The sequence below is a fragment of the Chlorocebus sabaeus genome, chromosome 7 (genome assembly GCF_047675955.1).
Source record: "Chlorocebus sabaeus isolate Y175 chromosome 7, mChlSab1.0.hap1, whole genome shotgun sequence".
Taxonomy (NCBI): Eukaryota; Metazoa; Chordata; class Mammalia; order Primates; family Cercopithecidae; genus Chlorocebus; species Chlorocebus sabaeus.
In genome coordinates, this window is record NC_132910.1 from 93,047,673 (window position 1) to 93,070,275 (window position 22,603).

Here is a 22,603-nt window from a genome sequence, read left to right on the forward strand (position 1 = left end):
TTGCCTGGATTACTCTGGTTATGACTTCCAGTACTATGTTAAATATAACATATTTATATGTTTTATATATATGGGGATCCTTGTTTTGTTCCAATTCTCAAAAGGAATGCCTCTTCAGTTTTTGCCCATCAAGTATGATGTTGGTTGTGTTTGTCATAGATGACTCTTAGTATTTTGAGGAATGTTCCTTTGATGTCTAGTTTCTTGAAGTTTTTCTTTAATCATCTAATGTTGGATTTTATAAAACCATTTTTCTCTGTCTATTGAGAAAATCTTATGTTTTTTCATTTTTAATTCTATTTATATACCACAGTTTCTTTATCCATTTAGTTACTGAAGGACAATTAAATTGTTTCCCAGTTTTGGCAACTATAAATAAAGCTTCCATGAACATTCGTATGTATGTTTCTAAGTTCTCATTTCTCTTGGGTAAATATGAAAGAGTGAGATAGCTGTATTATATGGGAAACATGTTTATCTTTATATGAAACTGTCAAATTATTCTCCAAAGTGGCTATACAATTTTGTGTTTTCATGGGCAGCAATGTGTAGTAGTTTCAGTTGCTCCACGGCCCCACCTGGTATCTCATTGTGGTTTTAATTTGTATTTCTCTAATGATTAACAATGTTGAACATCTTTTCATGTGTTTATAGTTACTGACTGTATATCTTCTTTGGTAATGTGTGTATTCAAATTTTTTGCTCATGAACTTTTAATTTATATAGTCTATTTTCTTGAGTACTGAGAGTTACTTATATTTGAAAATATACATTGCTCTGGTTATGACTTTCAGTACTATGTTAAATATAACACATTTATATGTTATATATATGGGAATCCTTATCTTGTTCCAATTCTCAAAAGGAATGCCTCTTCAGTTTTTGCCTATCAAGTATGATGTTGGTTGTTTGTCATAGATGACTCTTAGTATTTTGAGGAATGTTCCTTTGATGCCTAGTTTGTGATTTGTACATATTTTCCCTCAGTCTGTGGCTAGACTCTTCCTTCTCTTAACTATGTTGAATGTGGAACAAGAGTTTTTAATTTCAGTAAACTTCAATTTATCAATTATTTTACTTTTATGATTTATACTTTTGATGTTACATCTAAGAATTCTGCCTAATCAAGGTCAAAAATACTTTTACTATACTTTCTTCTAAAAGTGTCATAGTATTAGGTTTTACATTTACATTTTCAGTAGACATTGGTATAATGTTTGAGGTATTAAGGTTTACTTTTTTATATATATGCACATCCAATTATTTCAGCATCATTTGTTAAAAATTTTTTCATTAATTTATTTTTGTACTTTTATAAATGGTACTTTTTATTTTATTTAAAGTTATTATTAGAAATATAAAAACTCAATTTTTAATTTTTTAACTTGTGAGTACATAGTAGATGTACATAATTATGAGGTACATGAGATGTTTTTATATAGGCAGGCAAAGCATAATAATCACATCATGGAAAATGAATTATTTATCACCTCAAGCATATATCCTTTGTGTTACAAACAATTATACTCTTTTAGTTATTTTTAAACGTATAATTAAATTATTATTAACCATGGTACCCTGTTATCATATTTTCTTTCTGTCTTACTCATTCTTTATATACATTCTTTAACCCGTTAACCATCTCCACCTCACAGCCCTTACCCTCTCACTACCCTTTTCAGCCTCTGGTAAACATCCTTCTACTCTCTATCTCCATGAGTTCAATTGTTTTGAATTTTAATCTCACAAGTAAGTGAGAATATGTGAAGTTTGTCTTACTGTGCCTGGCCTATTTCACTTAGCATAATGACCTCCAGATCCATTCATGTCATTGAAAATGACAAGATCTCATTCTTGTTTACGCTGAATGCTACTCCATCGTGTATATGTACCACATTTGGTTTATCCATTCATCTGTTGATGGACACTTAGGTTGTTTCCAAATCTTGGCTATTGTGAATAGTGCTGCAGCAAATATGGGAGTGCACATATCTCTTTGATATATTGGTTTCCTTTCTTTTGGATGTATATCTAGCAGTGTAATTGCTGGGTCGTATGGTAGCTCTATTTTTAGTTTTTGAGGAAACCCCAAATGGTTTCCCATAGTGGTTGCACTAATTTACATTCCTACCAACAGTGCATAAGGATTCATTTTCCTCCGCATCCTTGTCAGAATTTGTTATTGCCTGTCTTTTGGATATAAGACACTTTAACTGCAATGAGATGGTATCTTATTATAGTTTTGATTTGCACTTATTTGATGATCAGTGATGTTGAGCACCTATTATTATGCCTGTTTGCCATTTGTATATCTTCTTTTGAAAAATATCTATGCAGATATTTTGCCTCTCTTTAATCAGATTATTAGATTTTTTTCTATAGAGTTGTTTGAGCTTCTTATATATTTTACTTATTAATCTCTTGTCAGCTGGATAGTTTGCAAATATTTTCCCCCATTCTGTGGGTGTCTCTTTGCTTTGCTGATGCTTTCCTGTGTGGAAGCTTTTTAACTTGATGTGATCTCATTTGTCCATTTTGGGCTTGGTTGTCTGTTGTAGGGTATTACTCAATAAATATGCCCAGATCAATGTCCTGGAGAGTTTCCCTAATGTTTTCGTGAGTGGTTTCAAAGTTTGAGGTCTTAGACTTAAGTTTTTAATCCATTTTTATTTCATTTTGCATATTGTGGGAGATAGGGATCTGGTTTCATTCTTCTGCATGTGGATATCCAGCTTTCCCAGCCCTGTTTATTGAAAAGTTTGTGTTTTTCCCAGTGTATGTTCTTGGTACCTCTGTCAAAAATGAGTTTACTGTATGTGTGTGGATTTGTTTCTGGGTTCTCAATTCTATTCTATTGTCTATGTTTATGCCAGTCCCATGCTGTTTTGGTTATATAGCTCTGTCGTATAATTTGAAGTCAGGCAATGTGATTCTTTCAGTTTTGTTCTTTCTGCTTAGGATAGCTTTGGCTATTCTGGCTCTTTTGTGATTCCATGTAAATTTTAGGATTTTTTTTTTTCTATTTCTGTGAAGACTGCTGTTGGAATTTGGATAGGGATTACATTGAATTTGTAGACTGCTTTGAGTAGAATGGATTTCTTTTTCTTCTCTTTATTTTTATTTTTATTTTTATTTCTGAGATGGAATCTTGCTCTGTCACCCAGGCTGGAGTGCAGTGGCATGATCTCGGCTCACTGCAACCTCCACCCCCCAGGTTCAAGCGATTCTCCTGCCTCAGCCTCCTGAGTAAGTAGAATTGCAGGCTCACTGTAATTTTTGTACCTTTTAGTAGAAATGGGTTTCATCATCTTGGCCAGGCTGGTCTTGAACTCCTGACCTCGTGATCCACCCTCCTCAGCTTCCCAAAGTGCTAGGATTACAGACGTGAGCCACCGTGTCCAGCCCATGTGGATGTTTTAGCAATATTGATTCTTCCAATCCATGAACATTGAATATCATTCTGGTTTTTGATATCCTATTCAATTTCTTTCATTGGTGTTTTATAGTTCTCATTATAGAGGTCTCTTCTTTTGTTAATTTCTAGGTATTTAATTTTATTTATGGCTGTAGTAAATGGGGTTACTTTTAAATTTATTTTTCAGATTTGTTCAATATTAGCATATAGAAATACTACTGATTTTTATATTGATTTTGTGTCCTGAAACTTTACTTGTTTATCAGTTCTAATATCTTTCTTTTTTTTTTTTTTGGTGGCGTCTTTTGGCTTTTCCAAATACAAGAACGTATCATCTACAAACAAAGATAATTTGACTCCTTCCTTTCCAATTTGGAAGCCCTTTATAACTTTATATTGTCTAATTGCTCTAGCTAGACTTCCAGTACTATGCTGAATAACAGTGATGAAAGTAGGCATCTTTTTCATGCTCCAGATCTCAGAGGAAAGGGTTTCAGTTTTTCCCCATTCAGTATGATACTAGCTGTGACTCTGTCATATATGGCTCTTATTATGTTGAGGTATGTTTCTTCTATACCAAGTTTTTTGAGGGTTTTTATTATAAAGAGATGTTGAATTTTATCAAATGCTTTTTCAGCATTAATTGAAATTATCATATGGATTTTTGTCTTTCATTCTACTGATATGATGTATCACACTGATTAAGTATGTTGAACCGTCCTAATATCCTAGTGATAAATCTCACTTGGTCATGATGAAAGATCATTTTATTGTTTTGTTAAATTTGGTTTCTAGTATTTTGTTGAGAATTTTTGCATCAATATTAATCAGAGGTATTGGCCTGTAATTTTCTTTTGTTGATGTGTCTTTAGTTTCGGTATCAGGGTAAAAATGGGCTCATAGGATGAGTTTGGTAGTATTCCTTCCTCTGGTGTTTTTTTGGAATCATTTAAGTAGTATGGATAGTTGTTTTTCTTTAAATGTTTGGTAGAATTCAGCCCTAGAGAATTCATAGGGTCCCAGGATTTTCAATCTTGTTGTTTGTTACTGGTCTGTATAGGGTTTGGATTTCTTCATGGTTCAATCTTGATAGGTTGTATGTATCTAGAAATTTGTCCATTTCTTCTAGATTTTCCAATTTATTAGCATACACTTGCTCATGGCAGCCACTAGTGATCCTTTGAATTTCTGCAGTATCAGTTGTAACACTTTTTGAGCTCTGATTTTATTTATTTAGGTCTTTGTTTTTTCTTGGTTAGTGTGACTAAAAGTTTGTCAATTTTGTTTAACTTAAAAAAAAAAAACTTTTTTTTTCATTGATCTTTTGTATTTTCTTCATTTCAATTTTATCTATTTCTGCTCTGATCTTCATTATTTTTTTCCATCTACTAATTTTGCATTTAGTTTGCTCTTGCTTTTCTGGTTCTTTAAGATGCATCATTAGGTTGGTTATTTGAAGTGTTTCTTCTTTTTCATTGTAGGCACTTATAGCAATAAACTTTCCTCTTGGTACTGCTTTTGTTGTATCCTATTGCTGGTTTTACTATGTTGTGTTTCCATTATACTTTGTTTCAAGAAATTTTTGATTTTTTATTTTAGAAGATTAAAATTAAGAAACTTTTTATTGTTCTTAATTTATTCATTGACCCATTGGGCATTCAGGAACATATGGTTTAATTTCCATGAATTTGTATACTTTTTAAAATTCTTCTTGTATTGATTTTGAGTTTTATTCCATTGTGGTTAGAGAAGACACTTGATAGTATTTCATTTTGTGTGTGTGTGTATGTGGTGTGTGTGTGCGTGTGTGTTTTAAGACTTGATTTTTGACTTAACATTTGATCTGTTTTTAGAATGATTCATGTGCTGAGATAAAGAATATGTATTCTGTAGCCATTGGATGAAAAGTTCCATAACTATCTATTAGGTCCATTTGGTTGATAGTGCAGATTAAATCTGATATTTCTTTGTTGATTTTATGTCTGCTTCTGTCCAATACTGAAAGTGGGGTGATGACATCTCCAGTTATTATTATATTATTGTATTGGCATCTCTTTCTTTAGCTTTAATAATATTTTCTTTTTATTTTTGGGTGCTCTAGTGTTGGGTGCAAATTGGGTTAAAATTGTTATATTCCCATGCTGAACTGACCCCTTTAGCATTATATAATGATGCTTCTTTGTCTCTTACAATTTTTTTCTTGAACTCTATTTTGTCTGACATACGTATAATGATTCCTGTTCTTTTTTGGTTTCTATTGGTATGTATCCTTTTTCATCCCTATATTTTCAGTCTATTTTTGTCTTTATAGATGAAGTGTGTTTCCTGTAGACAACATAAAATTGGGTCTTGTTTTCTTATCTATTCAGATGCTCTATCTCTTTTGACTGGAGAGTTCATTTACGTCCAATGTTATTATTGATAAGTAAGGACTTACTCCTGCCATTTTATTATTTGCTTTCTGGTTGTTTTGTTTTCTTCTTTTTCTTTTTTCCTTACTGTCTTCCCTTTTAGCAAATGTGGTTTTCTGTTGTGATATGAGTTAGTTTCTTACTTTTTATTTTTTGTGTATCCATTATACGTTTTTGAAGTTACCATGAGGCTTGCAAATATTATCTTACAACCATTATTGTAACCTCATAGCAGCTTAATACTGTTGGCATAAGCAAATAATCAGCAAAAAGAAAACTAGTAAGAACTCTATGCCTTAACTTTACCACCCAACTTTTGAACTTTTTGTTGTTTGTGTTTATATCTTATTGCATTATCTATGTCTTAAAAAGTTGTTGTGGTTATTACTTTTTATAGGTTCATGATTTATTTTTCCTACTTAGTAGTATTTTAAACACCACAGTTACAATGTTATAAAATTCTGATTTTTTGTACTTACTATTATCAGTGAGTTTTGTACCTTCTGATAATTTCTTTTGCTCATGAAAGTCTGCAATTTTCTGATTGAAGTACTCTTTTTTACCATTTCTTTTACAACAGGTCTGGTGTTGATGAAATCCCTCAGCTTTTATACTTCTGGGAAAGTTTTCCTTTGTCTTTCATGTCTAAAAGATATTTTCTCCAGATATATTATTCTAGGGTAGAAGTTTTGTTCCTTCAGCACTTTAACTATATCATGCCACTCTTCTCTGGACTATAAGGTTTCTTCTGAAATGTCAGCTGGATGTACTGGAGCTCCATTGTATGTTAGTTGTTTCTTTTCTCTAGCAGCTTTAAGTATCCTTTCTTCATCCTTGATCTTTGGGAGTTTGATTATGCAATGCTTTCAGGTAGTTGTCTTTGGGTTAGATCTGCTTGGTGTTCTATAACTTTCTTATACCTGGATATTGATACCTTTTTCTAGGTTTGCGAAGTGTTCTGTTATCCATTTGAATAAACTTTCTACCCTTAGGTCTATCTCTACCTCCTCTTTAAGGCCAATAATTCTCAGATTTGCCTTTTTGAGGCTACTTTCTATATCCTGCAGGAACGCTTCAGTATTTGTTATTGTTTTCTCCTTTGTATCCTCTGACTTTATTTTCAAATAGCCTGCTTCAAGCACACTATTTTTTTCTTCCACTCGATCAGTTCTGCTCTTAGAAGGCTCTGATGCATTCTTCAGTATTCCAATTGCACTTTTCAGCTTCAGAATTTTTGCTCGATTATCTTAAATTATTTCAGTCTCTTCATTATATTTGTCTGATAGAATTCTGAATTATTTCTCTGTGTTATCTTGAATTTCTTTGAGTTTCCTCAATACAGCTATCTTGAATTCTCTGAGAGGTTCCATGTCTGTTTCTCCAGGACTGGTGCCTGGTGCCTTATTTAGTTTATTTGGTGAGGTCATATTTTCCTGGATGATGTTGATTGCTAATAGATGTTCTTTGATGTCTGGGCATTAAAAAGTTAGATATTTATTGTAGTCTTCTCAGTCTGGGCTTGTTTGTACCCATTCTTCTTTAGAAGGCTTTCCAGATATTCAAAAGGACTTTGGGTGTTGTGATCTAAGCTGTGTCTGCTTTAGGGGCAGACACAAGCCCAGTAACTCGCTGGTTCTTGTGGACTCATAGAGGTACCACCTTGATGGTCTTGGACCAGATCTGGAAGAATTCTCTGGATCACCAGGAAGAAACTCTTTTTCTCTTCCCTTACTTTCTCCCAAACAAATGGAGCCTCTCTCTCTTTCTCTGTTCTGAGCCACCTGGAGCTATGGATGGAGTGATACAAACACCCCTGTGCCCACCATGACTAGGACTGTGCTGGGTCAGACCTGAAGCGAGCACTCCACAGGGTCTTGCCCAAGGTCTGCTTTATCCACTCCCTGGCTACTGCCTGTATTCACTCAAGGTCCTAGAGCTCTACAATCAGCAGGGGAAAGAGCCAGCTAGGCTTGTGTTCTTCCCATTAGGGATGCCATCTGAAAGCCAGGGACTAGAATCAAAAACCTTAGAAGTTGGCCAAGTGTGGTGGCTCACACCTGTAATCCTAGCACTTTGAGAGACTGAGGCTGGCAGATTGCCTGAGCTCAGGCATTTGAGACCAGCCTGGGCAACGCAAAGAAACCTTGTCTCTACTAAAATGTAAAAAATCAGCTGGGCGTGGTGGTGTGTTCCTGTAGTCCCAGCTACTCAGGAGGCTGAGGCAGGAAAATTGCTTGAACCCAGAGGCAAAGGTTGCCATGAGCCAAGGTTGTGCCAGTGTCCAGCCTGGGTGACAGAGACAGACTTTGTCTCAAAAAAAAAAAAAATTCCTTACAAGTCTTCCTGGTGTTCTATTGTAATGTGATTGAGCTGGCACTCAAACCACAAGAAGGAGAATCGCTTGAACCCAGAGGCAGAGGTTGCAGTGAGCTAAGGTTGAGCCACTGTCCAGCCTGGGTGAAAGAGCAAGACTTCATCTCAAAAAAAAAAAAAAAAAAAAAAAAAAAAAAAAAAAAAATCTTACAAGTCTTCCTGGTATTCTATTTCTTTCTTTTTTTTTTTTTTTTTTTTTTTTTTTTGAGACGGAGTCTCGCTCTGTCGCCCGGGCTGGAGTGCAGTGGCCGGATCTCAGCTCACTGCAAGCTCCGCCTCCCGGGTTTACGCCATTCTCCTGCCTCAGCCTCTGGAGTAGCTGGGACGGCGCCTCGCCCGGCTATTTTTTTGTATTTTTTAGTAGAGACGGGGTTTCACCTTGTTAGCCAGGATGGACTCGATCTCCTGACCTCGTGATCCGCCCGTCTCGGCCTCCCAAAGTGCTGGGATTACAGGCTTGAGCCACCGCGCCCGGCCCGGTATTCTATTTCTATTGTAATGAGACTAAGCTGGCACTCAGGCCACAAGAAGGAGACCTTCCTCATCTTCCCTTCTCTTTCCAGAGGCAGTGGAGCTTCACCTCGTAGCCACTGCCCTTGTAGGCCAATAGGGAGAATTGCCAGACTACTGCCAATGTTCCCTTAAAGAAAAGGGCTCTTTAGTTAGCTTGTAGTGAATGCTGCCTGGCCTGGAACTCACCTTTCAGGGCAGTGGGCTCCTCTTGGGCCCAAGGCAGGTCCAGAAATGCTGTCCAACAGCCAACTCCTAGAATTAGGGCCCTGTGAGCCCACTTGGTGCTCTACCAAACTCTGGCCAAGCTGATACTTCAAGTTTATGACAAAGGCCCTGTTACTTTATCATTTGATTTTCTTATGCAGAAAGATTCTCACTCCATAGCCACCACATCTAGGAATGTGTTGAGTCTCACCTGAAGCCAGCAAGTCACAGAGTCTCACTCAAGGTCCTCTATGTAGTTCCTAGGTTCCTAGGTATTGCTGCTGGTTATTCAGGACCCAGTGGCTCTTCAGTTAGCAGGTGATTAATCCTGCCAGGACTAGATCATTTTCTTCAAGGCAGAAGGTTCCCTTCTGGCCCAGGGTGTGTCTAGAAATGTCATCTGTGAGGTAGGGCGTGGAAAGGGGGAGGCTCATGACTCTGATTGGTGCCTTCTCTTGCTGTGCTTGAGCTGGTATCCAAGATTCAAGACAACATCCTCCCCACTCTTCTCTTTCCTCTCTTAAAGCAGAAGGGAAGTATTTCTTTTGGAACCATGAGTTGTGTATCCTGGGAATAGGGGAGGAGTGATGCTAGCACGCCCTTAGCTGCCCCAGCTGGTGTCTTAGTAGGTTGTGTTTCCCCCATTCCACTGGCTCTGGGCCCTGTTTGGCACTAGGATTTGCTTAGTTGTTGCAATCTTTGTGTCCTAGACTGCCTGTTGAGTTTATTTTGAGTGCCAGAGCAATATAGCCTCTGATGGCAAGACTCGGGGTCATACAAGTTTCAACCACTGGGCTTAGCGATTCCCCTCTGGCCAGGGCTAGTTTAAATACTCCCTTCATGGGTGGCTGTCAGCTGAGCTTGGACTGGTTTTGCTTTCTACTATAACACTGCAGCACTGAGTTCAATGCCTCACAATTGCTGTAATCTCCCTCTCCCTAGTGCACAGCATTACTGTCCATGCCATGTTACTGTTCCTGGAGGATGGGGAAGGGGTGTGTTGGTGATTCAAGACTGTCCTACCTCTTCAGTGTCTCTTTCAGGGATATAAAGTTAAAAACCAGGTACTGTGAATACTCATTTGATTTTTCTTATGAAGGTGTTTTCTGTGTGTGTGTGTGTGTGTGTGTGTGTGGGTGGGTGTGTGTGGTTAATTGTTTAATTGATATCCGTGTGGTAGAGATGACTGGTAGAGCCTTCTATTCTGCCATCTTGCTCTACCCCTCAGCAATTAATTTTTGTATATTGATCTTATGCTCTGCAACCTTGCTACCTCATTTATTACTTCCAGCTTTATGAAGATTCTACTGGATTTTCTACATAGTAGATCACATTGTCTGCAAATAAATACAACTTAAACATCTTTCTTTTGAATATATCTGCCGTTTTTTGCCTTATTAATCTGGCTAGAACCTTAAGTACAATGTCAAATAGAAGTGGTGACAGTAGATATCCTTGTCTTGTTCCAGATCTGAGTGAAAGAATTATTTCCCATTATGTAAATTGTTCACTTTAGCCTTCCCAGAACGTTCTTTATTAGTTGAGGAGTTTCCATTTTACTTCTAGTTTTCTTAAATAGTTTTTCTCAGGAATAAATTTTGGACTCTGTTAAATGCTTTCTACTCATCTATAGAGATTATCATATTTTTACTTTTAGTTTGTTTATATGATAGATAATGTTGATTTTTGGATGTTAAACCATATTATCCTATGATAACCCCACTTGTTGATTTTGATTTGCTAAAATTTTTATATTTTTCCATCTTTTCACAAATAATTTTGGTTAGCAGTTTTGTCTCCTGGTAATGTTGTTGTCTGATTTTGGAATCAGGGAAATAATGGTCTCATCAAATAAATTGGAAAATATGCCCTCCTATTCAATTTTCTAAAAGAAAAATATCATTTCTAGGTAGGTAACTGTCAGAAAAAGGAAGAAAGATCATGGGTAACCTATGCATGTGTATTTCCTCTCTCCACATTCGCCAGTCAAGTAAGTCACCAAGCAAATGGCTAGTTGTGTGATATGTCATGAGAGACCACAAATATTATCCTAGAGGTTGTTCTTCATTTAAAAACATGAACTGGAGATAAAGGGATGTTTATCATTACATTTCTTCTCTTTAAAAATAAATTTAAATCCATACTTCTCTCTAAAAGTAAATCAGGGACCTTTGAAATGAAACCACATTTAAGAGACAATGTATATTTCATAGAATCCTTGAATTCAAGGGGATTCAGTACTTGTTCATGGAGCTAACAAGGGGTGGGCACAGAAAATGCTGTATTTGGTTTACATATTGGAAAATGGAAAATAACAGTGAACAGATTCATTCAGAGTTCATGGCAAAATAAGACACGCTTAGACCTCTTGCCTCTCATTGTTAGGATTATAGCTGTTTCCTTAGTTACATTTATTTCTCAGTGAAATTGCTTTTTATTTTTATCGTACTAGAAACTTTAGACTCTAAGTGAAATGCATATTCACAGTAAAATAATTCTTAAGAAACAGGCCATTTTTCCTATAACCCAACCTTTTAATGTTGGGGACCCTGGGAGCGTGATCGCAGGCTTTTTTCTCACTATACTTGCTCCCCATATGAAGTGGATATCTGTTTCTCGTGTCCTCTCCTTTTGGGAATTGCTCCTTCCCAGTGCTATATGACATGGTGGAGCTACCATTTAATTACCCACTTAACCTGCCACAGAGGTGGAAAGACTGCTCAAGCTGGCCCTCTGGAGACTCCTCCCACACGCAGTGATTGAGCAGAGTCCTTTTAGGGATTGATACTATTGGTAGGTGGGAAAGAATTTCTTTTCCCTTGTGAGGCATAAGCTGAAAGTACCCTGTAAGCCTGGAGCCGGTAGGAACGTTCTGAAAAATGTGAAAAATGGCATGAAGAGAGGGAAGCATAGGCAAACTACCTCCCTCCCCAACAATGCTAAATATATAGCACATGTATAATATAATATTATACACATACAGTTCAATCTAGTGAGGGAGACAGACAAGAAAACACAATTAAATGACAAGTTGGACCTAGGTGGGAGAGGGAGATAGTGTATTATTCTGTTTTCACACTGCTGATAAAGGCATACCTGAGACTGAGCAATTTACAAAAGAAAGAGGCTTAATGGACTCAGTTCCACGTGGATGGGGAAGTCTAAAAACAATGGTGAAAGACGAAAGGCACATCTCACATGGCGGCAGACAAGAGAAGAGAACTTGTACAAGGCAACTTCCCTTTACAAAACCATCAAATCTCGTGAAACTTATTCACTATCATGAGAACAGAACAGGAAAGACCTGCCCCCATGATTCACTTACCTCCCACTGGGTCCCTCCCACAACATCTGGAAATTCAAGATGAGATTTGGGTGAGGACACAGTCAAACCACATCACATTGAGACCAAGACAGAGAAGTCATATCATTTAACCATCAGGCAGCAGATGTGCCTAAAACTCAACCTCTGTTCTTTTTCAATTTGAGTCAAGAAATTGCTTTTTTGTTTTGTCTAGTTTTTTCTGTCACTTTCACCCAACAAGTAGTGACTACTACTTTGTTTTTATTCAGCCACATGCTGACAGCTTATGCTATTACATTCCCATTTTTAGACTCTTCTCTGAACTTTAGATTCATATCTGTGAATATACTTGACTTTCTTCTCAGATTCGATGAAACAGAGACAGCTGGACCTAACATTTCTGAAGCCAAACTATTGATTTTCCCCCAAAACCTATTTCTGCTTCACATTTCTGTATCTCAATAAGTTGCTACTACCTTTCAGTTGCTTGTCAGAAAGCTGAAACTCACTTTGATTACCTGTTTCACTCTCCTCCAACTCCAAACCATCAGCAAGACCTGCCACTCTTTCTTCCCAAAAGTTACATGTATCTTTCTCTCTTCATTTTTACTTTATCAACCTCAGTCCAAGACAATGCTATCTCTCACTGTATTGCAATATCCTTCCAAATGCCTCACCACTTTCAGCCTTGGTTCCTGTAATCCGTGATCTGCACAGCACCTAGAATGATCTTGTAAAAATATAGACTAGGTCACTTTAGTTTCCTGCTTGGAACCTTGTATATGCTTCCCATTGCATGTAAGGTAAATCTTGAATTATTTTTTATGGTCTGAAATACTTTTGATAACTCTAATATTGTCTCTCATCAAGTGGCCTATACTCTAGCCCTCCTCACACACTGCTGCTGTGTTGCTTCTTCCCCCCGGCCTTTTTTTTTTTTTTTTTTTTTTTTTTTTGGCTAGATGCTTCTCCTGCCTTATAACTCAATTTAAGTTACATCTCCTCAGGGAGCTCAATTCTGTCTACCTTACCTAAAACAAGTAATTCTTGACCAACATAATGGTTCTCTGTCAAAACTCTTAGGTCATGTACTTCGTATCATATGCGATAATTAATAATTGTCATTTAGTTTTCTTTGGTCTATCTCCATCACTAGATTGGACTGTAAGTTTCATGATTGGAAGAAACTTCTTTTCTACCACTTAACACCCTGTGCCTACCTCAGTGTCAGCTACACAGATACTCAGAAGTATCTACTGAATGGATAAATGAGTATACAAATGAATAAATTAATTATGCAGGACATGATATAGAAGAATTAAAGGAGAATGATTCTATTTAGAGTGATATAGGAAGATTGCTTGGGAGAAAGAGGTATATGCGCTAGTCTTTGAGTAGTAGCTTCAAGAATGATGGAAAGAAAGGAAATCACATCAGTGAAAACCTGAAAGAGCGTGTGTGTGTCTATGATATACTTATCATGTACATAGACTCCTAGTATGGATTTGTGTGGAGGATAAAACCACAAGGGATGGAAAGTAAGCCTCAATAGGGAAAGTGAGGCCAAACTGTAGATTTCATTGACTACCAGACAGTGAAAGTTTGGATGAAACTATGGTTTTAGTTTGGATGGAACTATAATTATAAAAGTAATAAAAGATGTATAGAAAGGAAGTTGCTTTGTTAAAGGAATAAGAAAGTAAAAGGTGTGAAGAGGAGGTGGTAAAATGGACAAACCTTAGTGACAAACAGAATATGTTGACAGAGATGGAGGAGTCAAAGCTGATTCAAACTTGTGAACCTCCGGGACAAGGATATAGATTCCATTAACAGAGACAGGAAACCTGGGAAGGCTGTATGTGCAATGAAATTGTGATTATTTAAATACATATATTAATACATTCACAAATAGCCAGCAGATGCTTGGAAAGGTAATGCAGGAGCCCAGATAAAAATAGAAGATCAAAAGGTTAATCAACAACTTTCAAATTTGTAAATATATACTGTAGACTAAGGGTATCAGTTATGGATATAAAATCCAGTTATTGCTAGAAGAAAATAATTTAGAACATTTATTACAGGGAATTAGATGTTCATAAAATAATTGGAAAACATGGAGGAACCTTATGTTGCAAGACCCTTAATAGTCTTCTGGCTTCAAACGTCTCTGATCCAGTTGTTACAAAGTGTTATTGCTAGTCAGAGGTCAAGAAAATGTTAGCTCTGTGGTTGCCACCACTGCTGATGTCATAGCCACCTCAACTGACAACCTAGTAGGTGGGCAATAGATATGGAAGTCTAACTGCTGCTTACATTCTGCAATATACCTGTCTGTGCACACTGGTGTAAAAAAAAATAATAAATTGCCTCCCACTCCTTTCTGCCTTCCAAATATGGTATAAGTGGATTCATTGGCAGACCCTGTAGCATATCATGAACTCTCATGGTAAGTGTGCCAGGGAAAAGGAGTTTTTACTCTTCTAGCCCTTCTCTTTTAGGTGGTGGTACTCCAGGGACATAAAATATAATTGGAAAAGATGCCGAGTGCTGGCAGAGAAGACGCAGCACAATGGTCATTGCGCAAAGGGCTATACACACATTTTCTCACTTTTCAACAAGAATAGTAATTCATATTATTGCTACATTGACTTTATAGATAAGAATGTGAAAATATAGAAACATTAAGTAACTTGACATAGATCCACACCTAATCAGTGTGGGAACCAAGGTTTGTATCCAGGCATTCTAACTTAAAAGCTGACATTCTTTAGCCCTGTGCTGGAGTATTTGCCTTAGAAATAACAGCTGTAGACCTCAAGAAAGAATATTAACTGAACAAAGAATATCAAGTCTAGATTTTGGGGCAATTCCTAAATTCAAGAAACAGGGAAAGGAAGCAGAAGTGGTAGCTGAGACTAGAGAATGTTGGAAGCATGTATCATACTCAAAGTCAAAGGAGGTGAATTATAAAGGAGATGGTAGTCTATGGTCAATTGGTCTAAGAACAGAGAAACCATCATACTAGGCAAAAGGCAGGTCAGTATTTTCACTGTTATTATTTAATTCTGTCAATATGAATAGAAGTATTAATACTGTATTTATTTGAAGGCTATGGTGAAAATCAAGTCATATGAATTAAGAGACAGAAGATAGCTTTTAACAGTTGAATACCACATTCTCAGCGTTCTAGCCAAATGTGATTTTTCCCATTGCCTTCTCTTTGAACTTAAAGTTTATTAAAAGACTTAGGTTCCTGATTCCTGTTATGCATCAAAACCATTGAGAAAACAGAACTGAGTGTGTGTCGTTCCATGCAGTTATAGAGTTACAGTCATACACACGTGGCCGCTTTGGCTGAAATAGATTCTAGATTGACAAACTCCAGCCACATCTACCTGCTCTCCTGATTCTACTCCCTGGTCCAAAATAAAGCCTTGGGACAAATTTTCTGAGTCCTTTGTTGTACTCTGATTTTGAGTGGGATGTCATTCCCTTAAAACACAGGAATCTTTATATGGATGTTTAAGAGTACTACTACTTCATTCAGGCTACTCTTCTGGTTTCATAGCAGGCAGAATTTTGCTAGAATTTAGTATGCATTGTTTCACCAAGGAACTACCTTCAGCATTATTCCTGCTCAGCTATAGAAAAACATGTTATATTAACATTTACTGATGAAGACATTACAGAAAGGAAATATTTCTTGCTGCAGGATCAGATATGTTTTTGAAAATCTCTAGATGGCAAAAATTCTTTCATTCCATGCAAACAGGAGTCTCATTTGGTTAATTCCTCTGTAACATGATCTAATTAAAACTCGTTGGAATTTGCCTTCTACTATCAATTGCTATAACAAATTATAAATGATTAGACCTAAATAGTCTAAGAAAAAATTTTCTTGGTGTGTTTAAATGACACTACATATAATCTTGGCGACAAAGATTAATGATTTGCTCCATGTTAAAGCATTAACACCTGGTTCTGAACCTTCTTAAAACTGCTTATTATTATTATTTATTTTTATTTATTTATTTTGAGACAAAGTCTTGCTTTGTCACCCAGGCTGAAGTGCGGTGGCACGATCTTGGCTCACTGCAACCTCTCTGTTTTCCAGGTTCAAGTGATTCTCCTGCCTCAGCCTCCCAAGTAGCTGGGATTACAGGCGCATGCCACAACGCCCAGCCATTTTTTTATTTGTATTTTTAGTAGAGATGGGGTTTCGCTTTATTGGCCAGGCTGGTCCTGAACTCCTGGCCTCAAGTAATCTGCCTGCCTCAGCCTCCTAAAGGGCTGGGATTACAGGCGTAAGCCACCATGCCTGGGCAAACTGTGGTTAATCTTGCTTCCACGGAATAGTCATCCTGAAAAGTAAATTCCGCTGGTGAAAATTAGATTAACCTAGCATCAATGAAAACTTTTCACTGTTAATTGCAGCCCAGTAGAAAATTAACTGGGAATTGGATTATTGTTTATGCTACATTTCTAATATTTTAATTAAAGTTTACACATTTCTGTAGTGATGAAAATGAAAACAATGTATAATAGGGAGAAAAAGACAGAAACATAAAAAATAAAAATCACATTTATTTAAACAAAAATATACACACAGTGTACAATGAATATGGTTTACACAGAACAATAAAACAAAAATGACATGTCTTAAATGCCAATATAAAATGATCAATCTATTTGTGCCTAGAAAAAATTCCTATTTTCTAGGAATACACGTTATTGGTTCATCTAAAATATATATGTAACATAAAAAGAAAACAAATGCCAACCTTTCAGATGAGTACCACAAAAATCTAAAAGTTCAATGTTAGGTTAAATAAAATAATAAAATATTCACATGAGAAGTCTGTGTATACAAAGTATTTTGTATGTATGCAGTGAAATGAGAGTGCCCATATAGTTATATGCAGTCAGACTTTTGAAAGTTTCATAGTTGTTTAACATAAAATATTTTTAATGTTGATAGTGACATAAAAACATCACAAGAATTATCTAGATAATATAGCAATCTTGCCAAAATTTGAGTCAATGTTGCCTGTCAGTGCAGTAGGTCATCATTGATCATGTCCTTTCATGACCTGGCAGTAATTTAGATGATTTAAGGAATATTATCAATGTATTTACATTGTGAGTGTGAAAGGGCAACATTTTTTTCTTCCTAAAGAACTGTATTTACTAAAAATTATATACTTTTTGGCAAGATGTGATTTATCAGGCAACATCACTTGTATTAGGTCTTCTTTCCCTTGATACTCACTCTCTCTGGGTACCATACTCAATTGTAAATCTTTTAAAAATTTAAAATTCTAAGTATGCATGCAATCTGTAAAAATTCCAACTCAGGGCAGCTAATTTCATTACCTTTTTTTTTTTTTTTTGCTTATGTTACCTTACTATTTTTCCTATCTCCTTGTTATTAATAGCAAAACATAATATGTTCCTTTTAGAAATGTTTGACTCTCTTATTTGCTTCGAAATAAAATTCAGTGAGTGATCAGTGTGCACCATGATTCAGAAAAACAAATGCAAATTTCCATACATTAACGCTACACCTAATAGCTTGCAATATTTTATCTAAAACATTCATTTTGTTTTCCCATTCTTAAAGATAGTTTTTGCTATAGGTGGCACCTCTGTGAACGCAGAGCTCTAACTTAAAACTGCCAAAGCAACAAAAGATAATATATTGGGACTTTATAAGCTAAGAAACATAAACATGGGGGGGGAAAAGCATAGCTTATGTAGATTGCTGCTGGGTTAAATGAATGTGAATTCACACTAAAATTGTCAATCAGCTACACATCTTTCACCAAATCATTCTTTTTAGTCGTGCATAATTTTTAAGGCCTCCAGCTACTATGATGCCTTGTGTTCAATATGTTTCCTTCCCTCTGTAACTGATGATCACAGTTTTTTTAGACAAGTTTCCTAAATCTGTGATAAAAGTTAATTTATTTCCTAAAAGACTACAAATGGTGCCTCGTATATTGAACCAAACAAATGATACACCATCCTGCTTGGAAATTAAACACCTAAAATATCTGTGGTGATTTAGCATAGTGCCAGAGTGTAATTTATTTAATGTAACAGTTTAGGTTTCAATTGAGCTACATTTATTAGAATCTGGGCACAGTAATATGTTACTGTTTTTCCTACTTTCAGCAAATGCCAAAATTATAAACTCCAAAATAGATGGTGAAGTACATTTTTAGTGATATCTGATTGGGCTAACATTTCCCTGAATTTAGCCCTGAGTTATTGCTTAGACTACAGTTGAATTGCTAAGAATTCTCCTGCAAAGCATTATCAAGAGAAAATGTGATTTAATAATTTAATTATGAATATAGTCATCAAATATGACTTTTAACCTAACAGGAGTCTTTAAAGAAGGTAAAAACCAAAACAAAATTATAGCCATCTGAAGATACGGGATTGCATTTGATACCATTTTAATAATTTTTATACTGCCTGTCATAATTTATTTCCTAATGAAGAAAAAAAAGATGAAGGCATTCATTGTGTGCCGGTAAATGCTCAACAACTGCCTTTCCAGGAATTAAAATTGCTAGTTCATAGCATTTGCCAGTTTCTATGGTATAAATACTCCCACTGTGGACAGTTTCAAGCTACTAACACCATGTTAAGAATCTGCAGTCAGGAAGAGACCCATAGTAGCACAATATTGTGTTCTGTTTTCACTGTAAAGATGCAATAGACCTAAATAGACTCAAGAGTCCTGATAAATAGTATAAGGTAGTAAAATAATTGGGAAGTGGTATGTTTTGATTATTACCTTTGTTTTTAATATATTCCATTGTTTTTTATAATTTCATATTTAATAATGGTTATATTTAACAACTAGCTTACAAAATTTCGGATAATTTAATTACCAACTTTTATGCATCAGAACGAGCTAGTTCCAGCCCACCAGTGGTATTGTGTCTCTTGGTACACTATCAGCTTTTACATAGGGAGAGGTTTGATTTGCTTGGGAAGGAAGGCATTACTTTATACAAATCAGTCTCTCTTTGCTTTTTTACCTCTTATTTTATGTAAAATGCCATACATAGTTGAAGGATAAAAAGGAAGTATCCTCCATCCAAATGCTAGCTTTTAAGCCTTCAGAGTTTTTCAGAAGAGGGGTTAGTCTTATAAAATAAGGGTTGGAGGCTGGGTCTGTGGAGCTCTGCCCTGATTGGGCAGTTTATCATTTAGTACAGTTTATCACCTGGATCAAATGGTTTCTTGATTCATTGAATTATGAGGCTGACCAAACTATGTTCAGGGATTGTTTTGGCAGGGTGTAGACAAACCTCAAGGCAATACTTAAAAGAAAAAAGCAATGATATGAAATGTAAATGAATGGTTTCCTTGTCTTTAAATATGTTTTTCCTAGGGCTCAGTAAATAACTAATCCAGAATTGATATCTGCATTTAATATCAAAGGGGAACATATTATTTTTGAGCAAAAAAAGAGTTCGGAAATGTCATTTGCTCACTTCATTTTTTGGCTCAATATGACCTCCTAAAATAGGTCTGCTGGTGTATCTTTTAAGTGAAAATGTAGATAGAATAGCATGACTGTGGCTGTGTTCGTTCAAGAGAGATTTAAACTATTTTTTTTTTTAAACATTTGCTCTTTGATTTAGCCTTAATAACTTAAGAAATAGTGAAGTGGTTGTTCAAGAATTTTTGAACTGTTTCTCAGGAAAAAAACAATATTGTTGTCTCTATGAAACACATTTTCTTGATGAAATCCACTTTTAGAAGTTTACACCAGTATAGGCTTTCTATAAGGAAATGCAGATGACTATGCTAATGAATGAAAATTCATAAAGCATTCGTATTACAGTAAGCACTATAATTTGAGGCTTCTATATTATTTATTTATTTATTTACTTATTTAGAGATGGAGTTTCGCTCTTGTCACACAGGCTGGAGTGCAATGGCGTGATCTCAGCTCACTGCAACCTCACCTCCTGAGTTCAAACGATTCTCTAGCCTCAGCCTCCCGAGTAGCTGGGGTTACAGGTGTGAGCCACCAAAGCCAGCTAATTTTTGTATTTTTAGTAGAGATGGGGTTTCACCAGGTTGGCCAGGCTGATCTCGAATTCCTGACCTCAGGTGATCCATCCGTCTTGGCCTCCCAAAGTGCTGGGATTACAGGAAATCCTTGAAATGTCTTTTAAAAATAGAAACCCCTACTGTTGGCTTTCTAGTTAATATTTTTCTATATTTGAGACAAGTGGTTTCATTTTTTAAAACTACAAATAAAAATTATTGTTTATAAGAGTATTTACAGGTTGATAAATTACTTAACGTTTCTTGGAACTCAGATTACCATTTGATATGCTGAATGAGGCTTCATAGCTATTGGAGGAAGCCTCTGTCATCCCAGCCTCTTTATGTTAAATCCAGTGGGGCATGAAAATAACCACAAATCCTACCATTTTCAAATGATATTGAGCAACTCAAAGGTCATATTTAATCACTAAAATAAAGAATGAGTTAAGAGAACATCAAGGTAATTTTGTCTATGAATGGATTCAAAGTACACAGCACATTTTCATTAAAAAGGCTATAAGTAGTTTCATAACTGCCTCAAGTATAATGCCCACAGGTAATTAGCTAAAATAAAAAATTGATAATTCTAGTGTAAAAAACTCCAAATGCTTACCTAAAATTTGTAGTAATTTGAAAATCTTAACCCAGGACTTAGAAATGTGTTTGGAATCCTTATTTCAACAGGAATATTAGGCAAGGAGCTATCACATTCGGTATGGAAAGCATAATTTTATCCATTGATCATAGCTAAGAGAGGGCTTAATGAGCCTCTGTTATTTTCAAGGGAGATTTATACTTTGGATAGCATGTTCTTCTAATGAGAAAGGAACAAAAATAAATTCGTAAAATTTGTAGGAAAAAAGTTTCATTCATTCAGACTTTTGTACTCTTAGTTTCAATTCCAGTGATAAATCCTAATTTCTTTTTAACTAACTAGCATTCTCCCTTAATTTCCATGCATATTTAGCATAGCAATTTGGAGAAGGGACAAGCCACAGGCTAGAAAAGTAAGAAGAGGTTGTAATTCTGATTTTGCAACTCTTTTGCTGGGTGATTGGGGGTGATTAACCTTACCCATTTTTGAATACTGGTATTATACAAGATGATTTTTAAGGAAACTTCTACTTTGGGATTTTGGAAAACTTATAAATGTTATTTTACTGAGTAAGGGCAAGTTTGAAATTCAGGGTAACAGAAAATAATTGTTTTACTTTATCATTTGTTGTGGTTGCATATGTTTTAAAGGCTTATTAACGTACACAAACCTATGCCATAACTGCACGCTTATACCGAGATGACTGCTAAAAAACATCTCAGAGACACCTCACTGACATTCATGAACTTCACAACATAAAGTTCAGGCTGATGGGGATTTTCATTTTGGGTATCAAAATGTTCATTTTTATTTTCTTTGCAATTTTAGATCATTGCAGTGTTTTGCCTATCATTCTATTAAACGCTCTATATTGCTACATTCACAGCTAGATCACACAACCCAAGTCAGAGTTCTGAAAAGATGCCATGGTTTTGAAAGGTCTGTTGACTGCTTTACTCACTTCATGCATATGCCTGTTGAAGAGGAGGAGTCACACCTTGACTGGATGATAGAGATCATTGTGGAACATACCTGCAAACTGCCTCAGTATTCCAGATCACGAGTTAACTCTACCTAATTGAGTGGCTACACGTTTTCTTTTAATCCCTTATATTGATTCTCAGGTTGACTGTGTTCTCATAGGTTATTAAGTTGTATCACAAAAAAACTCTGCTCCTTTTCCCCCCTCTCCTCTCTTCATTTGGATGGACAGTAGTGCTCTCTGAATCACCCCTAGTCCTACTGAAATGATCCACGTTTCCTCAGAAACATTTAAATACTCATGAATGAAATTTAGACTTTGTGAACCAATCACAATCAGCTAGGCTCAGCACATAGAAACTCAGAACTAGAAATGACAGTACTGAGTCATGTAAGATTTTTTAAAATGGATTTCTTTCAGAGTAATATGCTGACAATGAATTCAAGTAGTTCCTAGATTTTGGCAAACATCTGTGATCATCTCCCCCACCACAAATTCATGACAATAAAAACAAACAAAAAAGACCAAGGTGAAGATTATCCAACTGAAACGTATTTGTGTTCCTGTTTATTAACATGTTGGTAAACTTAGGTGTCAGCTTTTCCATAAGTCCCCTCTGGAGGTCTGTAGTACTTGGGGAAAGCCATCAGCTGTAGCATGTTGAAAGCATACTTTCTGCATTTGATATTCTTCAGTACATTCTCTATGCGGCATCCTTCTCTGGTGAAAG

General features: G+C 35.9%; 1 protein-coding gene across 2 annotated transcripts in view; it reads right to left on the reverse strand.

The window, feature by feature from the left end:
• Nucleotides 1-16,786: 16,786 nt before the first annotated feature.
• INPP4B (inositol polyphosphate-4-phosphatase type II B) overlaps nucleotides 16,787-22,603 on the reverse strand; it is an 819,089-nt gene continuing 813,272 nt past the window's right edge. For both annotated transcript variants that reach the window (XM_007999870.3, XM_073017650.1), the window contains one exon: nucleotides 16,787-22,593. In XM_007999870.3, coding sequence (XP_007998061.3) covers nucleotides 22,461-22,593 — 133 coding nt within the window. In that variant the 3' untranslated portion in view covers nucleotides 16,787-22,460. The remainder of the gene's footprint in view (nucleotides 22,594-22,603) is intronic.